Genomic DNA, 13,315 nt, shown 5'->3' with positions numbered 1-13,315 from the left:
CCTGGAATTTTTTTGAACTTGGACAAAAGGTAGTTTGAATTTCCAGGATGTTGTAATGTGTTGAAGGTGGAATGGTTTGAATCGATTGGAAAAACGTGGAAATGGTGGAAGTTTGAAAAATGGCCAATTCTTTTTGAATAGGAAAAACCTGGAATTCTGGGAAATTTGGGACATTTTTTGAATTTGTAAAGGGAAAGCCCGCGATTCCCGAATAGGCAGAACAGTTTGAAGTTGGAACGGTTTGAGTCGGATGAAAAATGTGGAAGGAGTAGTCGCTATAAAGAAAAAGGGTGGAAATAGGGCTTTGGAAAACCAGGAATTCTGGAAAATCCTGGAATTTTTTTGAACTTGGACAAAAGGTAGTTTGAATTTCCAGGATGGTAATGGCCAATTCTTTTTGAATAGGAAAAATGTCCCGGAAAAACCTGGAATTCTGGGAAATTTGTGAAATTTTTGAAATTTGTAAAGGGAAAGCCCGCGATTCCCGAATAGGCTGAACAGTTTGAAGTTGGAACGGTTTGAGTCGGATGAAAAATGTGGAAGGAGTAGTCAGCATGAAGAAAAAGGGTGGAAATAGGGCTTTGGAAAACCAGGAATTCTGGAAAATCCTGGAATTTTTTTGAACTTGGACCAAAGGTAGTTTGAATTTCCAGGATGGTGTAATGTGTTGAAGGTGGAATGGTTTGAATCGATTGGAAAAACGTGGAAATGGTGGAAGTTTGAAAAATGGCCAATTATTTTTGAATAGGAAAAACCTGGAATTCTGGGAAATTTGGGAAATGTTTTGAATTTGTAAAGGGAAAGCCCGCGACTCCCGAATAGGCTGAACAGTTTGAAGTTGGAACGGTTTGAGTCGGATGAAAAATGTAGAAGGAGTAGTCGCTATAATGAAAAAGGGTGGAAATCGGGCTTTTGAAAACCAGGAATTCTGGAAAATCCTGGATTTTTTTTTAACTTGGACAAAAGGTAGTTTGAATTTCCAGGATGGTGTAATGTGTTGAAGGTGGAATGGTTTGAATCGATTGAGAAACGTGGAAATGGTGGAAGTTTGAAAAATGGCCAATTCTTTTTGAATGGGAAAAATGTCCCGGAAAAACCTGGAATTCTGGGAAATTTGTGAAATTTTTGAAATTTGTAAAGGGAAAGCCCGCGATTCCCGAATAGGCTGAACAGTTTGAAGTTGGAACGGTTTGAGTCGGATGAAAAATGTGGAAGGAGTAGTCGCTATAAAGAAAAAGGGTGGAAATCGGGCTTTTGAAAACCAGGAATTCTGGAAAATCCTGGAATTGTTTTTAACTTGGACAAAAGGTAGTTTGAATTTCCAGGAGGGTGGAATGTGTTGAAGGTGGAATGGTTTGAATCAATTGAAAAACGTGGAAATGGCAGAAGTTTGAAAAATGGCCAATTCTTTTTGAATGGGAAAAATGTCCCGGAAAAACCTGGAAATCTGGGAAATTTTTGGAATTTGTAAAGAGAAAGCCTGCGATTCCCGAATAGGCTGAACAGTTTGAAGTTGGAACGGTTTGAGTCGGATGAAAAATGTGGAAGGAGTAGTCGCTATAAAGAAAAATGGTGGAAATCGGGCTTTTGAAAACCAGGAATTCTGGAAAATCCTGGATTTTTTTTTAACTTGGACAAAAGGTTGTTTGAATTTCCAGGATGGTGTAATGTGTTGAAGGTGGAATGGTTTGAATCGATTGGGAAAAACGTGGAAATGGTGGAAGTTTGAAAAATGGCCAATTCTTTTTGAATGGGAAAAATGTCCCGGAAAACCTGGAATTCTGGGAATTTTTTTTGAATTTGTAAAGGGAAAGCCCGCGATTCCCGAATAGGCTGAACAGTTTGAAGTTGGAACGGTTTGAGTCTGATGAAAAATGTGGAAGGAGTAGTCGCTATAAAGAAAAAGGGTGGAAATCGGGCTTTTGAAAACCAGGAAATCTTGAAAATCCTGGAATTTTTTAAAACTTGGACAAAAGGTAGTTTGAATTTCCAGGATGGTGTAATGTGTTGAAGGTGGAGTTTGAATCGATTGGGAAAAACGTGGAAATGGTGGAAGTTTGAAAAATGGCCAATTCTTTTTGAATGGGAAAAATGTCCCGGAAAAACCTGGAATTCTGGGAAATCTGGGAAATTTTTGGAATTTGTAAAGGGAAAGCCCGCGATTCCCGAATAGGCTGAACAGTTTGAAGTTGGAACGGTTTGAGTCGGATGAAAAATGTGGAAGGAGTAGTCGCTATAAAGAAAAAGGGTGGAAATCGGGCTTTTGAAAACCAGGAATTCTGGAAAATCCTGGAATTTTTTTTTAACTTTGACAAAAGGTAGTTTGAATTTCCAGGATGGTGCAATGTGTTGAAGGTGGAATGGTTTGAATTGATTGGAAACAAGGAAATGGTGGAAGTTTGAAAAATGGCCAATTCTTTTTGAATGGGAAAAATGTCCCGGAAAACCTGGAATTCTGGGAAACATTTTTAAATTTGTAAAGGGAAAGCCCGCGATTCCCGAATAGGCTGAACAGTTTGAAGTTGGAACGGTTTGAGTCGGATGAAAAATGTGGAAGGAGTAGTCGCTGTAAAGAAAAAGGGTGGACATCAGGCTTTTGAAAACCAGGAATTCTGGAAAATCCTGGAATTTTATTAACTTGGACAAAAGGTAGTTTGAATTTCCAGGATGGTGTAATGTGTTGAAGGTGGAATGGTTTGAATCGATTGAAAACGTGGAAATGGTGGAAGTTTGAAAAATGGCCAATTCTTTTTGAATGGGAAAAATGTCCTGGAAAAACCTGGAAATCTGGGAAATTTTTGGAATTTGTAAAGGGAAAGTCCGCGATTCCCGAATAGGCTGAACAGTTTGAAGTTGGAACGGTTTGAGTCGGATGAAAAATGTGGAAGGAGTAGTCGCTATAAAGAAAAAGGGTGGAAATCGGGCTTTTGAAAACCGGGAATTCTGGAAAATCCTGGATTTTTTTTAAACTTTGACAAAAGGTAGTTTGAATTTCCAGGATGGTGTAATGTGTTGAAGGTGGAATGGTTTGAATTGATTGGGAAAAACGTGGAAATGGTGGAAGTTTGAAAAATGGCCAATTCTTTTTGAATGGGAAAACTGTCCCGGAAAACCTGGAATTCTGGGAAATTTTTTTGAATTTGTAAAGGGAAAGCCCGCGATTCCCGAATAGGCTGAACAGTTTGAAGTTGGAACGGTTTGAGTCGGATGAAAAATGTGGAAGGAGTAGTCGCTATAAAGAAAAAAGGTGGAAATAGGGCTTTTGAAAACCAGGAATTCTGGAAAATCCTGGATTTTTTTTTTTACTTGGACAAAAGGTAGTTTGAATTTCCAGGATGGTGTAATGTGTTGAAGGTGGAATGGTTTGAATCGATTGAAAAATGTGGAAATGGTGGAAGTTTGAAAAATGGCCAATTCTTTTTGAATGGGAAAAATGTCCCGGTAAACCTGGAATTCTGGGAAATCTGGGGAAAAAATTTGAATTTGTAAAGGGAAAGCCCGCGATTCCCGAATAGGCTGAACAGTTTGAAGTTGGAACGGTTTGAGTCGGATGAAAAATGTGGAAGGAGTAGTTGCTATAAAGAAAAAGGGTGGAAATCAGGCTTTTGAAAACCAGGAATTCTGGAAAATCCTGGAATTTTTTTTAACTTGGACAAAAGGTAGTTTGAATTTCCAGGATGGTGTAATGTGTTGAAGGTAGAATGGTTTGAATCGATTGGAAAAACGTGGAAATGGTGGAAGTTTGAAAAATGGCCAATTCTTTTTGAATGGGAAAAATGTCCCGGAAAACCTGGAATTCTGGGAAATCTGGGAATTTTTTTAATTTGTAAAGGGAAAGCCCGCGATTCCCGAATAGGCTGAACAGTTTGAAGTTGGAACGGTTTGAGTCGGATGAAAAATGTGGAAGGAGTAGTCGCTATAAAGAAAAAGGGTGGAAATCAGGCTTTTGAAAACCAGGAATTCTGGAAAATCCTGGAATTTTTTTTTAACTTTGACAAAAGGTAGTTTGAATTTCCAGGATGGTGCAATGTGTTGAAGGTGGAATGGTTTGAATTGATTGGAAACAAGGAAATGGTGGAAGTTTGAAAAATGGCCAATTCTTTTTGAATGGGAAAAATGTCCCGGAAAACCTGGAATTCTGGGAAACATTTTTAAATTTGTAAAGGGAAAGCCCGCGATTCCCGAATAGGCTGAACAGTTTGAAGTTGGAACGGTTTGAGTCGGATGAAAAATGTGGAAGGAGTAGTCGCTGTAAAGAAAAAGGGTGGACATCAGGCTTTTGAAAACCAGGAATTCTGGAAAATCCTGGAATTTTATTAACTTGGACAAAAGGTAGTTTGAATTTCCAGGATGGTGTAATGTGTTGAAGGTGGAATGGTTTGAATCGATTGAAAACGTGGAAATGGTGGAAGTTTGAAAAATGGCCAATTCTTTTTGAATGGGAAAAATGTCCTGGAAAAACCTGGAAATCTGGGAAATTTTTGGAATTTGTAAAGGGAAAGTCCGCGATTCCCGAATAGGCTGAACAGTTTGAAGTTGGAACGGTTTGAGTCGGATAAAAAATGTCAAAGGAGTAGTCTCTATAAAGAAAAAGGGTGGAAATCGGGCTTTTGAAAACCAGGAATTCTGGAAAATCCTGGATTTTTTTTTAACTTGGACAAAAGGTAGTTTGAATTTCCAGGATGGTGTAATGTGTTGAAGGTGGAATGGTTTGAATCGATTGAAAAACGTGGAAATGGTGGAAGTTTGAAAAATGGCCAATTCTTTTTGAATAGGAAAAATGTCCCGGAAAACCTGGAATTCTGGGAAATCTGGGAAATTTTTTGAATTTGTAAAGGGAAAGCCCGCGATTCCCGAATAGGCTGAACAGTTTGAAGTTGGAACGGTTTGAGTCGGATGAAAAATGTGGAAGGAGTAGTCGCTATAAAGAAAAAGGGTGGAAATCGGGCTTTTGAAAACCGGGAATTCTGGAAAATCCTGGATATTTTTTTAACTTTGACAAAAGGTAGTTTGAATTTCCAGGATGGTGTAATGTGTTGAAGGTGGAATGGTTTGAATTGATTGGGAAAAACGTGGAAATGGTGGAAGTTTGAAAAATGGCCAATTCTTTTTGAATGGGAAAACTGTCCCGGAAAACCTGGAATTCTGGGAAAAATTTTTGAATTTGTAAAGGGAAAGCCCGCGATTCCCGAATAGGCTGAACAGTTTGAAGTTGGAACGGTTTGAGTCGGATGAAAAATGTGGAAGGAGTAGTCGCTATAAAGAAAAAGGGTGGAAATCGGGCTTTTGAAAACCGGGAATTCTGGAAAAACCTGGATTTTTTTTTAAACTTTGACAAAAGGTAGTTTGAATTTCCAGGATGGTGTAATGTGTTGAAGGTGGAATGGTTTGAATCGATTGAAAAATGTGGAAATGGTGGAAGTTTGAAAAATGGCCAATTCTTTTTGAATGGGAAAAATGTCCCGGAAAAACCTGGAAATCTGGGAAATCTGGGAATTTTTTTTGAATTTGTAAAGAGAAAGCCCGCGATTCCCGAATAGGCTGAACAGTTTGAAGTTGGAACGGTTTGAGTCGGATGAAAAATGTGGAAGGAGTAGTCGCTATAAAGAAAAAGGGTGGAAATCGGGCTTTTGAAAACCAGGAATTCTGGAAAATCCTGGAATTTTTTAAAACTTGGACAAAAGGTAGTTTGAATTTCCAGGATGGTGTAATGTGTTGAAGGTAGAATGGTTTGAATCGATTGAAAAATGTGGAAATGGTGGAAGTTTGAAAAATGGCCAATTCTCTTTGAATGGGGAAAAATGTCCCGGTAAACCTGGAATTCTGGGAAATCTGGGGAAAAAATTTAATTTGTAAAGGGAAAGCCCGCAATTCCCGAATAGGCTGAACAGTTTGAAGTTGGAACGGTTTGAGTCGGATGGAAAATGTGGAAGGAGTAGTCGCTATAAAGAAAAAGGGTGGAAATCGGGCTTTTGAAAACCGGGAATTCTGGAAAATCCTGGATTTTTTTTTAACTTTGACAAAAGGTAGTTTGAATTTCCAGGATGGTGGAATGTGTTGAAGGTGGAATGGTTTGAATCGATTGGAAACAAGGAAATGGTGGAAGTTTGAAAAATGGCCAATTCTTTTTGAATGGGAAAAATGTCCCGGAAAACTGGAATTCTGGGAAAAAAAAATTAATTTGTAAAGGGAAAGCCCGCGATTCCCGAATAGGCTGAACAGTTTGAAGTTGGAACGGTTTGAGTCGGATAAAAAATGTCAAAGGAGTAGTCTCTATAAAGTAAAAGGGTGGAAATCGGGCTTTTGAAAACCAGGAATTCTGGAAAATCCTGGATTTTTTTTTAACTTGGACAAAAGGTAGTTTGAATTTCCAGGATGGTGTAATGTGTTGAAGGTGGAATGGTTTGAATCGATTGAAAAACGTGGAAATGGTGGAAGTTTGAAAAATGGCCAATTCTTTTTGAATAGGAAAAATGTCCCGGAAAACCTGGAATTCTGGGAAATCTGGGAAATTTTTTGAATTTGTAAAGGGAAAGCCCGCGATTCCCGAATAGGCTGAACAGTTTGAAGTTGGAACGGTTTGAGTCGGATGAAAAATGTGGAAGGAGTAGTCGCTATAAAGAAAAAGGGTGGAAATCGGGCTTTTGAAAACCGGGAATTCTGGAAAATCCTGGATTTTTTTTTAACTTTGACAAAAGGTAGTTTGAATTTCCAGGATGGTGTAATGTGTTGAAGGTGGAATGGTTTGAATTGATTGGGAAAAACGTGGAAATGGTGGAAGTTTGAAAAATGGCCAATTCTTTTTGAATGGGAAAACTGTCCCGGAAAACCTGGAATTCTGGGAAATTTTTTTGAATTTGTAAAGGGAAAGCCCGCGATTCCCGAATAGGCTGAACAGTTTGAAGTTGGAACGGTTTGAGTCGGATGAAAAATGTGGAAGGAGTAGTCGCTATAAAGAAAAAGGGTGGAAATCGGGCTTTTGAAAACCGGGAATTCTGGAAAAACCTGGATTTTTTTTAAAACTTTGACAAAAGGTAGTTTGAATTTCCAGGATGGTGTAATGTGTTGAAGGTGGAATGGTTTGAATCGATTGAAAAATGTGGAAATGGTGGAAGTTTGAAAAATGGCCAATTCTTTTTGAATGGGAAAAATGTCCCGGAAAAACCTGGAAATCTGGGAAATCTGGGAATTTTTTTTGAATTTGTAAAGAGAAAGCCCGCGATTCCCGAATAGGCTGAACAGTTTGAAGTTGGAACGGTTTGAGTCGGATGAAAAATGTGGAAGGAGTAGTCGCTATAAAGAAAAAGGGTGGAAATCGGGCTTTTGAAAACCAGGAATTCTGGAAAATCCTGGAATTTTTTAAAACTTGGACAAAAGGTAGTTTGAATTTCCAGGATGGTGTAATGTGTTGAAGGTAGAATGGTTTGAATCGATTGAAAAATGTGGAAATGGTGGAAGTTTGAAAAATGGCCAATTCTCTTTGAATGGGGAAAAATGTCCCGGTAAACCTGGAATTCTGGGAAATCTGGGGAAAAAATTTAATTTGTAAAGGGAAAGCCCGCAATTCCCGAATAGGCTGAACAGTTTGAAGTTGGAACGGTTTGAGTCGGATGGAAAATGTGGAAGGAGTAGTCGCTATAAAGAAAAAGGGTGGAAATCGGGCTTTTGAAAACCGGGAATTCTGGAAAATCCTGGATTTTTTTTTAACTTTGACAAAAGGTAGTTTGAATTTCCAGGATGGTGGAATGTGTTGAAGGTGGAATGGTTTGAATCGATTGGAAACAAGGAAATGGTGGAAGTTTGAAAAATGGCCAATTCTTTTTGAATGGGAAAAATGTCCCGGAAAACTGGAATTCTGGGGAAAAAAAATTAATTTGTAAAGGGAAAGCCCGCGATTCCCGAATAGGCTGAACAGTTTGAAGTTGGAACGGTTTGAGTCGGATGGAAAATGTGGAAGGAGTAGTCGCTATAAAAAAAAAGGGTGGAAATCGGGCTTTTGAAACCCAGGAATTCTGGAAAATCCTGGATTTTTTTTTTAATTTGGACAAAAGGTAGTTTGAATTTCCAGGATGGTGTAATGTGTTGAAGGTAGAATGGTTTGAATCGATTGAAAAACGTGAATTGGCAGAAGTTTGAAAAATGGCCAATTCTTTTTGAATGGGAAAAATGTCCCGGAAAACCTGGAATTCTGGGAAATCTGGGAAAAAAAATTGAATTTGTAAAGGGAAAGCCCGCGATTCCCGAATAGGCTGAACAGTTTGAAGTTGGAACGGTTTGAGTCGGATGAAAATTGTGGAAGGAGCTATAAAGAAAAAGGGTGGAAATCGGGCTTTTGAAAACCAGGAATTCTGGAAAATCCTGGATCTTTTTTTAAGTTGGACAAAAGGTAGTTTGAATTTCCAGGATGGTGTAATGTGTTGAAGGTGGAATGGTTTGAACCGATTGGAAAAACGTGGAAATGGTGGAAGTTTGAAAAATGGCCAATTCTTTTTGAATGGGAAAAATGTCCCGGAAAACCTGGAATTCTGGGAAATCTGGGAAAAATTTTTGAATTTGTAAAGAGAAAGCCCGCGATTCCCGAATAGGCTGAACAGTTTGAAGTTGGAACGGTTTGAGTCGGATGGAAAATGTGGAAGATAGAGCGCGCTAAAATCTGGAGGAGATGAAGAAGTTTAATAAATAGATGAATTTTGGTGTAGAAAAAAATGTGTGTGAAAACTCAAAGCATTCACACAATTAAGAAAAAATAAATAAAAAAGTGAAAAAAAATAAAAATTATTCACTGTAGGAATATTTTGAGAAAAAGGTTTACATTTTACAGAGCATTTAACAGAAACAAAAACACTATCAAATAAAAATGTTAACCTAAAAAGTCAATGGACGTTTTTGCACTTAAATATGTCCTACACAAGAATTTCTCATCAGATTAGAGATATTAATATTACCGACAGTCCTACAGCAACATTCAAGTGCATTCCCATGTCATGGCTGCATTCACAAAAGAAAGGTGGCTAATTGTCGGTCATTGACTGGTAAACGTTCAACTTAACTGCCTTTTGGCTGCCTTCTGGTAATTGCAGGGGGGATAAGAAAGCCCTGGTAGTTCTACTGTTAAAGAGAGTTGACATTTGAGCATGGATACAAACAAACGTATTGTTATAAGTAGAGATGTCCGATAATGGCTTTTTTGCCGATATTGTCCAACTCTTAATTACCGATTGCGATATCAACCGATACCGATATATACAGTCGTGGAATTAACACATTATTGTGCTTAATTTTTAGAGATGTCCGATAATATCGGCCGATAAATGTGTTAAAATGTAATATCGGAAATTATCGGTATCGTTTTTTTCATTATCAGTATCGTTTTTTTTGTGGTTTTTTTTTAATTAAATCAACATAAAAAACACAAGATACACTTACAATTAGTGCACCAACCCAAAAAACCTCCCTCCCCCATTGTTTCTTTCTGTTATTAATATTGTGGTTCCTACATTATATATCAATATATATCAATACAGTCTGCAGGGATACAGTCCGTAAGCACACATGATTGTGCGTGCTGCTGGTCCACTAATAGTACTAACCTTTAACACTTCATTTTACTCATTGTCATTCATTACTAGTTTCTATGTGACTGTTTTTATATTGTTTTACTTTCTTTTTTATTCAAAAAAAATGTTTTTAATTTATTTATCTTATTTTATTTTATTATTATTTATTTTAAAAGTCCCTTATCTTCACCATACCTGGTTGTCCAAATCAGGCATAATAATGTGTTAATTCCACGACTGTATATATCGGTTGATATCGATATCGGTATCGGTAATTAAAGAGTTGGACAATATCGGATATCGGCAAAAAGCCATTATCGGACATCCCTACTAATTTTGTTGTGATGCCCCGCTGGATGCATTAAACAATGTAACAAGGTTTTCCAAAATAAATCAACTCAAGTTATGGGGGAAAAAAATGCCAACATGGCAAGTCACAAAGTGCATTATTTTTTTTTTTAGCATACCTCAAAACAGCAGCTTGGAATTTGGGACATGCTCTCCCTGAGAGAGCATGAGGAGGTTGGGGGGGCGGGGTATTCGGGTAGCGGGGGGTGTATATTGTAGCGTCCCGGAAGAGTTAGTGCTGCAAGGGATTCTGGGTATTTGTTCTGTTGTGTTACAGTGGGGATGTTCTCCCGAAATGTGCTTGTCATTCTTGTTTGGTGTGGGTTCACAGTGTGGCGCATATTTGTAACAGTGTTAAAGTAGTTTATACGGCCACCCTCAGTGCCTTGCATTGCCTTTAAGGTTTATTGCCGCTCTGTACTTCTCCCTACGTCCGTGTACACCGCGGCGTTTTAAAAAGTCATACATTTTACTCTTTGAAACCGATAGCGATAATTTCCTATATTACATTTTAAAGCATTTATCGGCCGATAATATCGGCAGTCCGGTATTATCGGACATCCCTAGTTATTATATAATAATAAGTTCTATTATCGTATGTTTCTACCTGTTTGATGAATAATCTGCACGGATCCCTTCCACTTCAGTCACTCTTCTGGTGTTGGCGTGCATCCTGCTGGTGTTCCGAGTGTGTAACGTCATCTGGAGGAATAAATGGAGACCCCTCTTCTCTCCGGGCTCCACGCGGTTGCTGGTTTCGCCCCTTGATGGAAGCAAAGTGGAGATCTTATCTTAAATACCGAGGATTTTGTCCATTCTTTAAGACCGCGGTACACTTTCCCCTGGGTAAGACCGACCACTAATGCTTTTCTACTGATACATCCAACTTTTTAAAAGTAATCCTGCATTTATAACCACAGTATTATAGACATGTGCACAATGTGTAAACATGAAACCGCTTTTGTCAATTATAAGGTCATTATTAAAAGCCATTTTCCACCAAGATCAACGGTTCAGTTTTGTTTACCACACTCCCCTGGATCTAGCTTGCATTCCCGTATTTGTGTCGCTTACAGGATGACACCCCGAGTTCAGTTCAAAACATTTTTGCAGAAAATTTCCCTAAAAAAACACGAGAGTGCTCCTATTGTATAGAGGAGCTTGGACAAGCGGAAACACATTGGATTGACATTTCAACCTTGCTTGCAAAGGGCTGTGAATCTCTGGGCACCCCACGATTCGATTCGATCCTTGGGGGGGTAACGAATCGATTCATAACGATTCTTAATTCAAAATCAATACTTTTTTAATAACATTGCTATTTCTATGACTTGTGGAGGAGTTCAAGTACCTCGGAGTCTTGTTCACGAGTGAGGGAAGAGTGGATCGTGAGATCGACAGGCGAATCGATGCGGCGTCTTCAGTAATGCGGACGCTGTATCGATCCGTTGTGGTGAAGAAGGAGCTGAGCCGGAAGGCAAAGTTCTCGATTTACCGGTCGATCTACGTTCCCATCCTCACCTATGGTCATGAGCTTTGGGTTATGACCGAAAGGACAAGATCACGGGTACAAGCGGCCGAAATGAGTTTCCTCCGCCGGGTGGCGGGGCTCTCCCTTAGAGATAGGGTGAGAAGCTCTGTCATTCGGGGGGAGCTCAAAGTAAAGCCGCTGCTCCTCCACATCGAGAGGAGCCAGATGAGGTGGTTCGGGCATCTGGTCAGGATGCCACCTGAACACCTCCCTAGGGAGGCCCCCGTGGCCACCTGAACACCTCCCTAGGGAGGTGTTCAGGTGGCCACGGGGGCCACGGGGAAGACCCAGGACACGTTGGGAAGACTACCTCTCCCGGCTGGCCTGGGAACGCCTCGGGATCCCCCGGGAGGAGCTGGACGAAGTGGCTGGGGAGAGGAAAGTTAAAAGATTACAGTTGGTACAAAATGCGGCTGCTAGACTTTTGACAAGAACAAGAAAGTTTGATCATATTACGCCTATACTGTATATACCTTTATATACATATATATACACCTATACTGGCTCACCTGCACTGGCTTCCTGTGCACTTAAGATGTGACTTTAAGGTTTTACTACTTACGTATAAAATACTACACGGTCTAGCTCCATCCTATCTTGCTGATTGTATTGTACCAATATGTCCCGGCAAGAAATCTGCGTTCAAAGAACTCCGGCTTATTAGTGATTCCCAGAGCCCAAAAAAAAGTCTGCGGGCTATAGAGCGTTTTCTATTCGGGCTCCAGTACTCTGGAATGTCCTCCCGGTAACAGTTAGAGATGCTACCTCAGTAGAAGCATTTAAATCCAATCTTATAACTCATTTGTATACTCTAGCCTTTAAATAGACCCCCTTTTTAGACCAGTTGATCTGCCGTTTCTTTTCCTTTCTCCTCTGCTCCCCTCTCCCTTGTGGAGGGGGAGACACACAGGTCCGGTGGCCATGGATGAAGTGCTGGCTGTCCAGAGTCGGGACCCGGGGTGGACCACTCGCCTGTGCATTGGTTGGGAACATCTCTGCGCTGCTGACCCGTCCGTCTCCGCTCGGGATGGTTTCCTACTGGCCCCACTATAGACTGGACTCTTACTATTATGTTGGATCCACTATGGACTGGAGTCTCACAATATTATGTCAGACCCACTCGACATCCATTGCATTCGGTCTCCCCTAGAGGGGGGGGGAGGGGGGGTTACCCACATTGTTACCCACTCAGTGGCCTAGTGGTTAGAGTGTCCGCCCTGAGATCGGTAGGTTGTGAGTTCAAATCCCGGCCGAGTCATACCAAAGACTATAAAAATGGCACCCATTACCTCCCTGCTTGGCACTCAGCATCAAGGGTTGGAATTGGGGGTTAAATCACCAGAATGATTCCCGGGCGCGGCCACCGCTGCTGCCCACTGCTCCCCTCACCTCCCAGGGGGTGATCAAGGGTGATGGGTCAAATGCAGAGAATAATCTCGCCACACCTAGTGTGTGTGTGTGACAATCATTGGTACTTTAACTTTTAACTTTATATGCAGTCCTCTCCAAGGTTTCTCATAGTCATTCACATCGACGTCCCACTGGGGTGAGTTTTTCCTTGCCCTTATGTGGGCTCTGTACCGAGGATGTCGTTGTGGCTTGTGCAGCCCTTTGAGACACTTGTGATTTAGGGCTATATAAATAAACATTGATTGATTGATGGGCAGCACAGTGGATGAGGGGTTAGTGCAGGGGTCGGCAACCTTTACCAGTCAAAGAGCCATTTTGACCAGTTTCACAAATTATAGAAAATATTGGGAGCCGCAAACATTGTTTGAAAATTTAAATGAAATAACACTGCATACAATTTTAACAACACAACATAAACACAACAGGACAAATACCCAGAATCCCATGCAGCCCTAACTCTTCCGGGATA

The 13,315-nt window shown here is 40.2% G+C and overlaps 1 protein-coding gene across 1 annotated transcript in view; it reads left to right on the top strand.

Annotated features, from left to right (window-relative positions):
* LOC133575802 (uncharacterized) overlaps positions 1-10,910 on the top strand; it is a 44,144-nt gene extending 33,234 nt beyond the window's left edge. The window contains exon 7 of the mRNA XM_061928653.1: positions 10,553-10,910. Within this exon, the coding sequence (XP_061784637.1) occupies positions 10,553-10,701 (149 nt within the window). The 3' untranslated portion in view covers positions 10,702-10,910. The remainder of the gene's footprint in view (positions 1-10,552) is intronic.
* Positions 10,911-13,315: the final 2,405 nt, after the last annotated feature.

This window comes from Nerophis lumbriciformis, linkage group LG33 (genome assembly GCF_033978685.3).
Source record: "Nerophis lumbriciformis linkage group LG33, RoL_Nlum_v2.1, whole genome shotgun sequence".
Classification (NCBI taxonomy): Eukaryota; Metazoa; Chordata; class Actinopteri; order Syngnathiformes; family Syngnathidae; genus Nerophis; species Nerophis lumbriciformis.
This window is presented reverse-complemented; position numbering and strand designations above follow the sequence as displayed.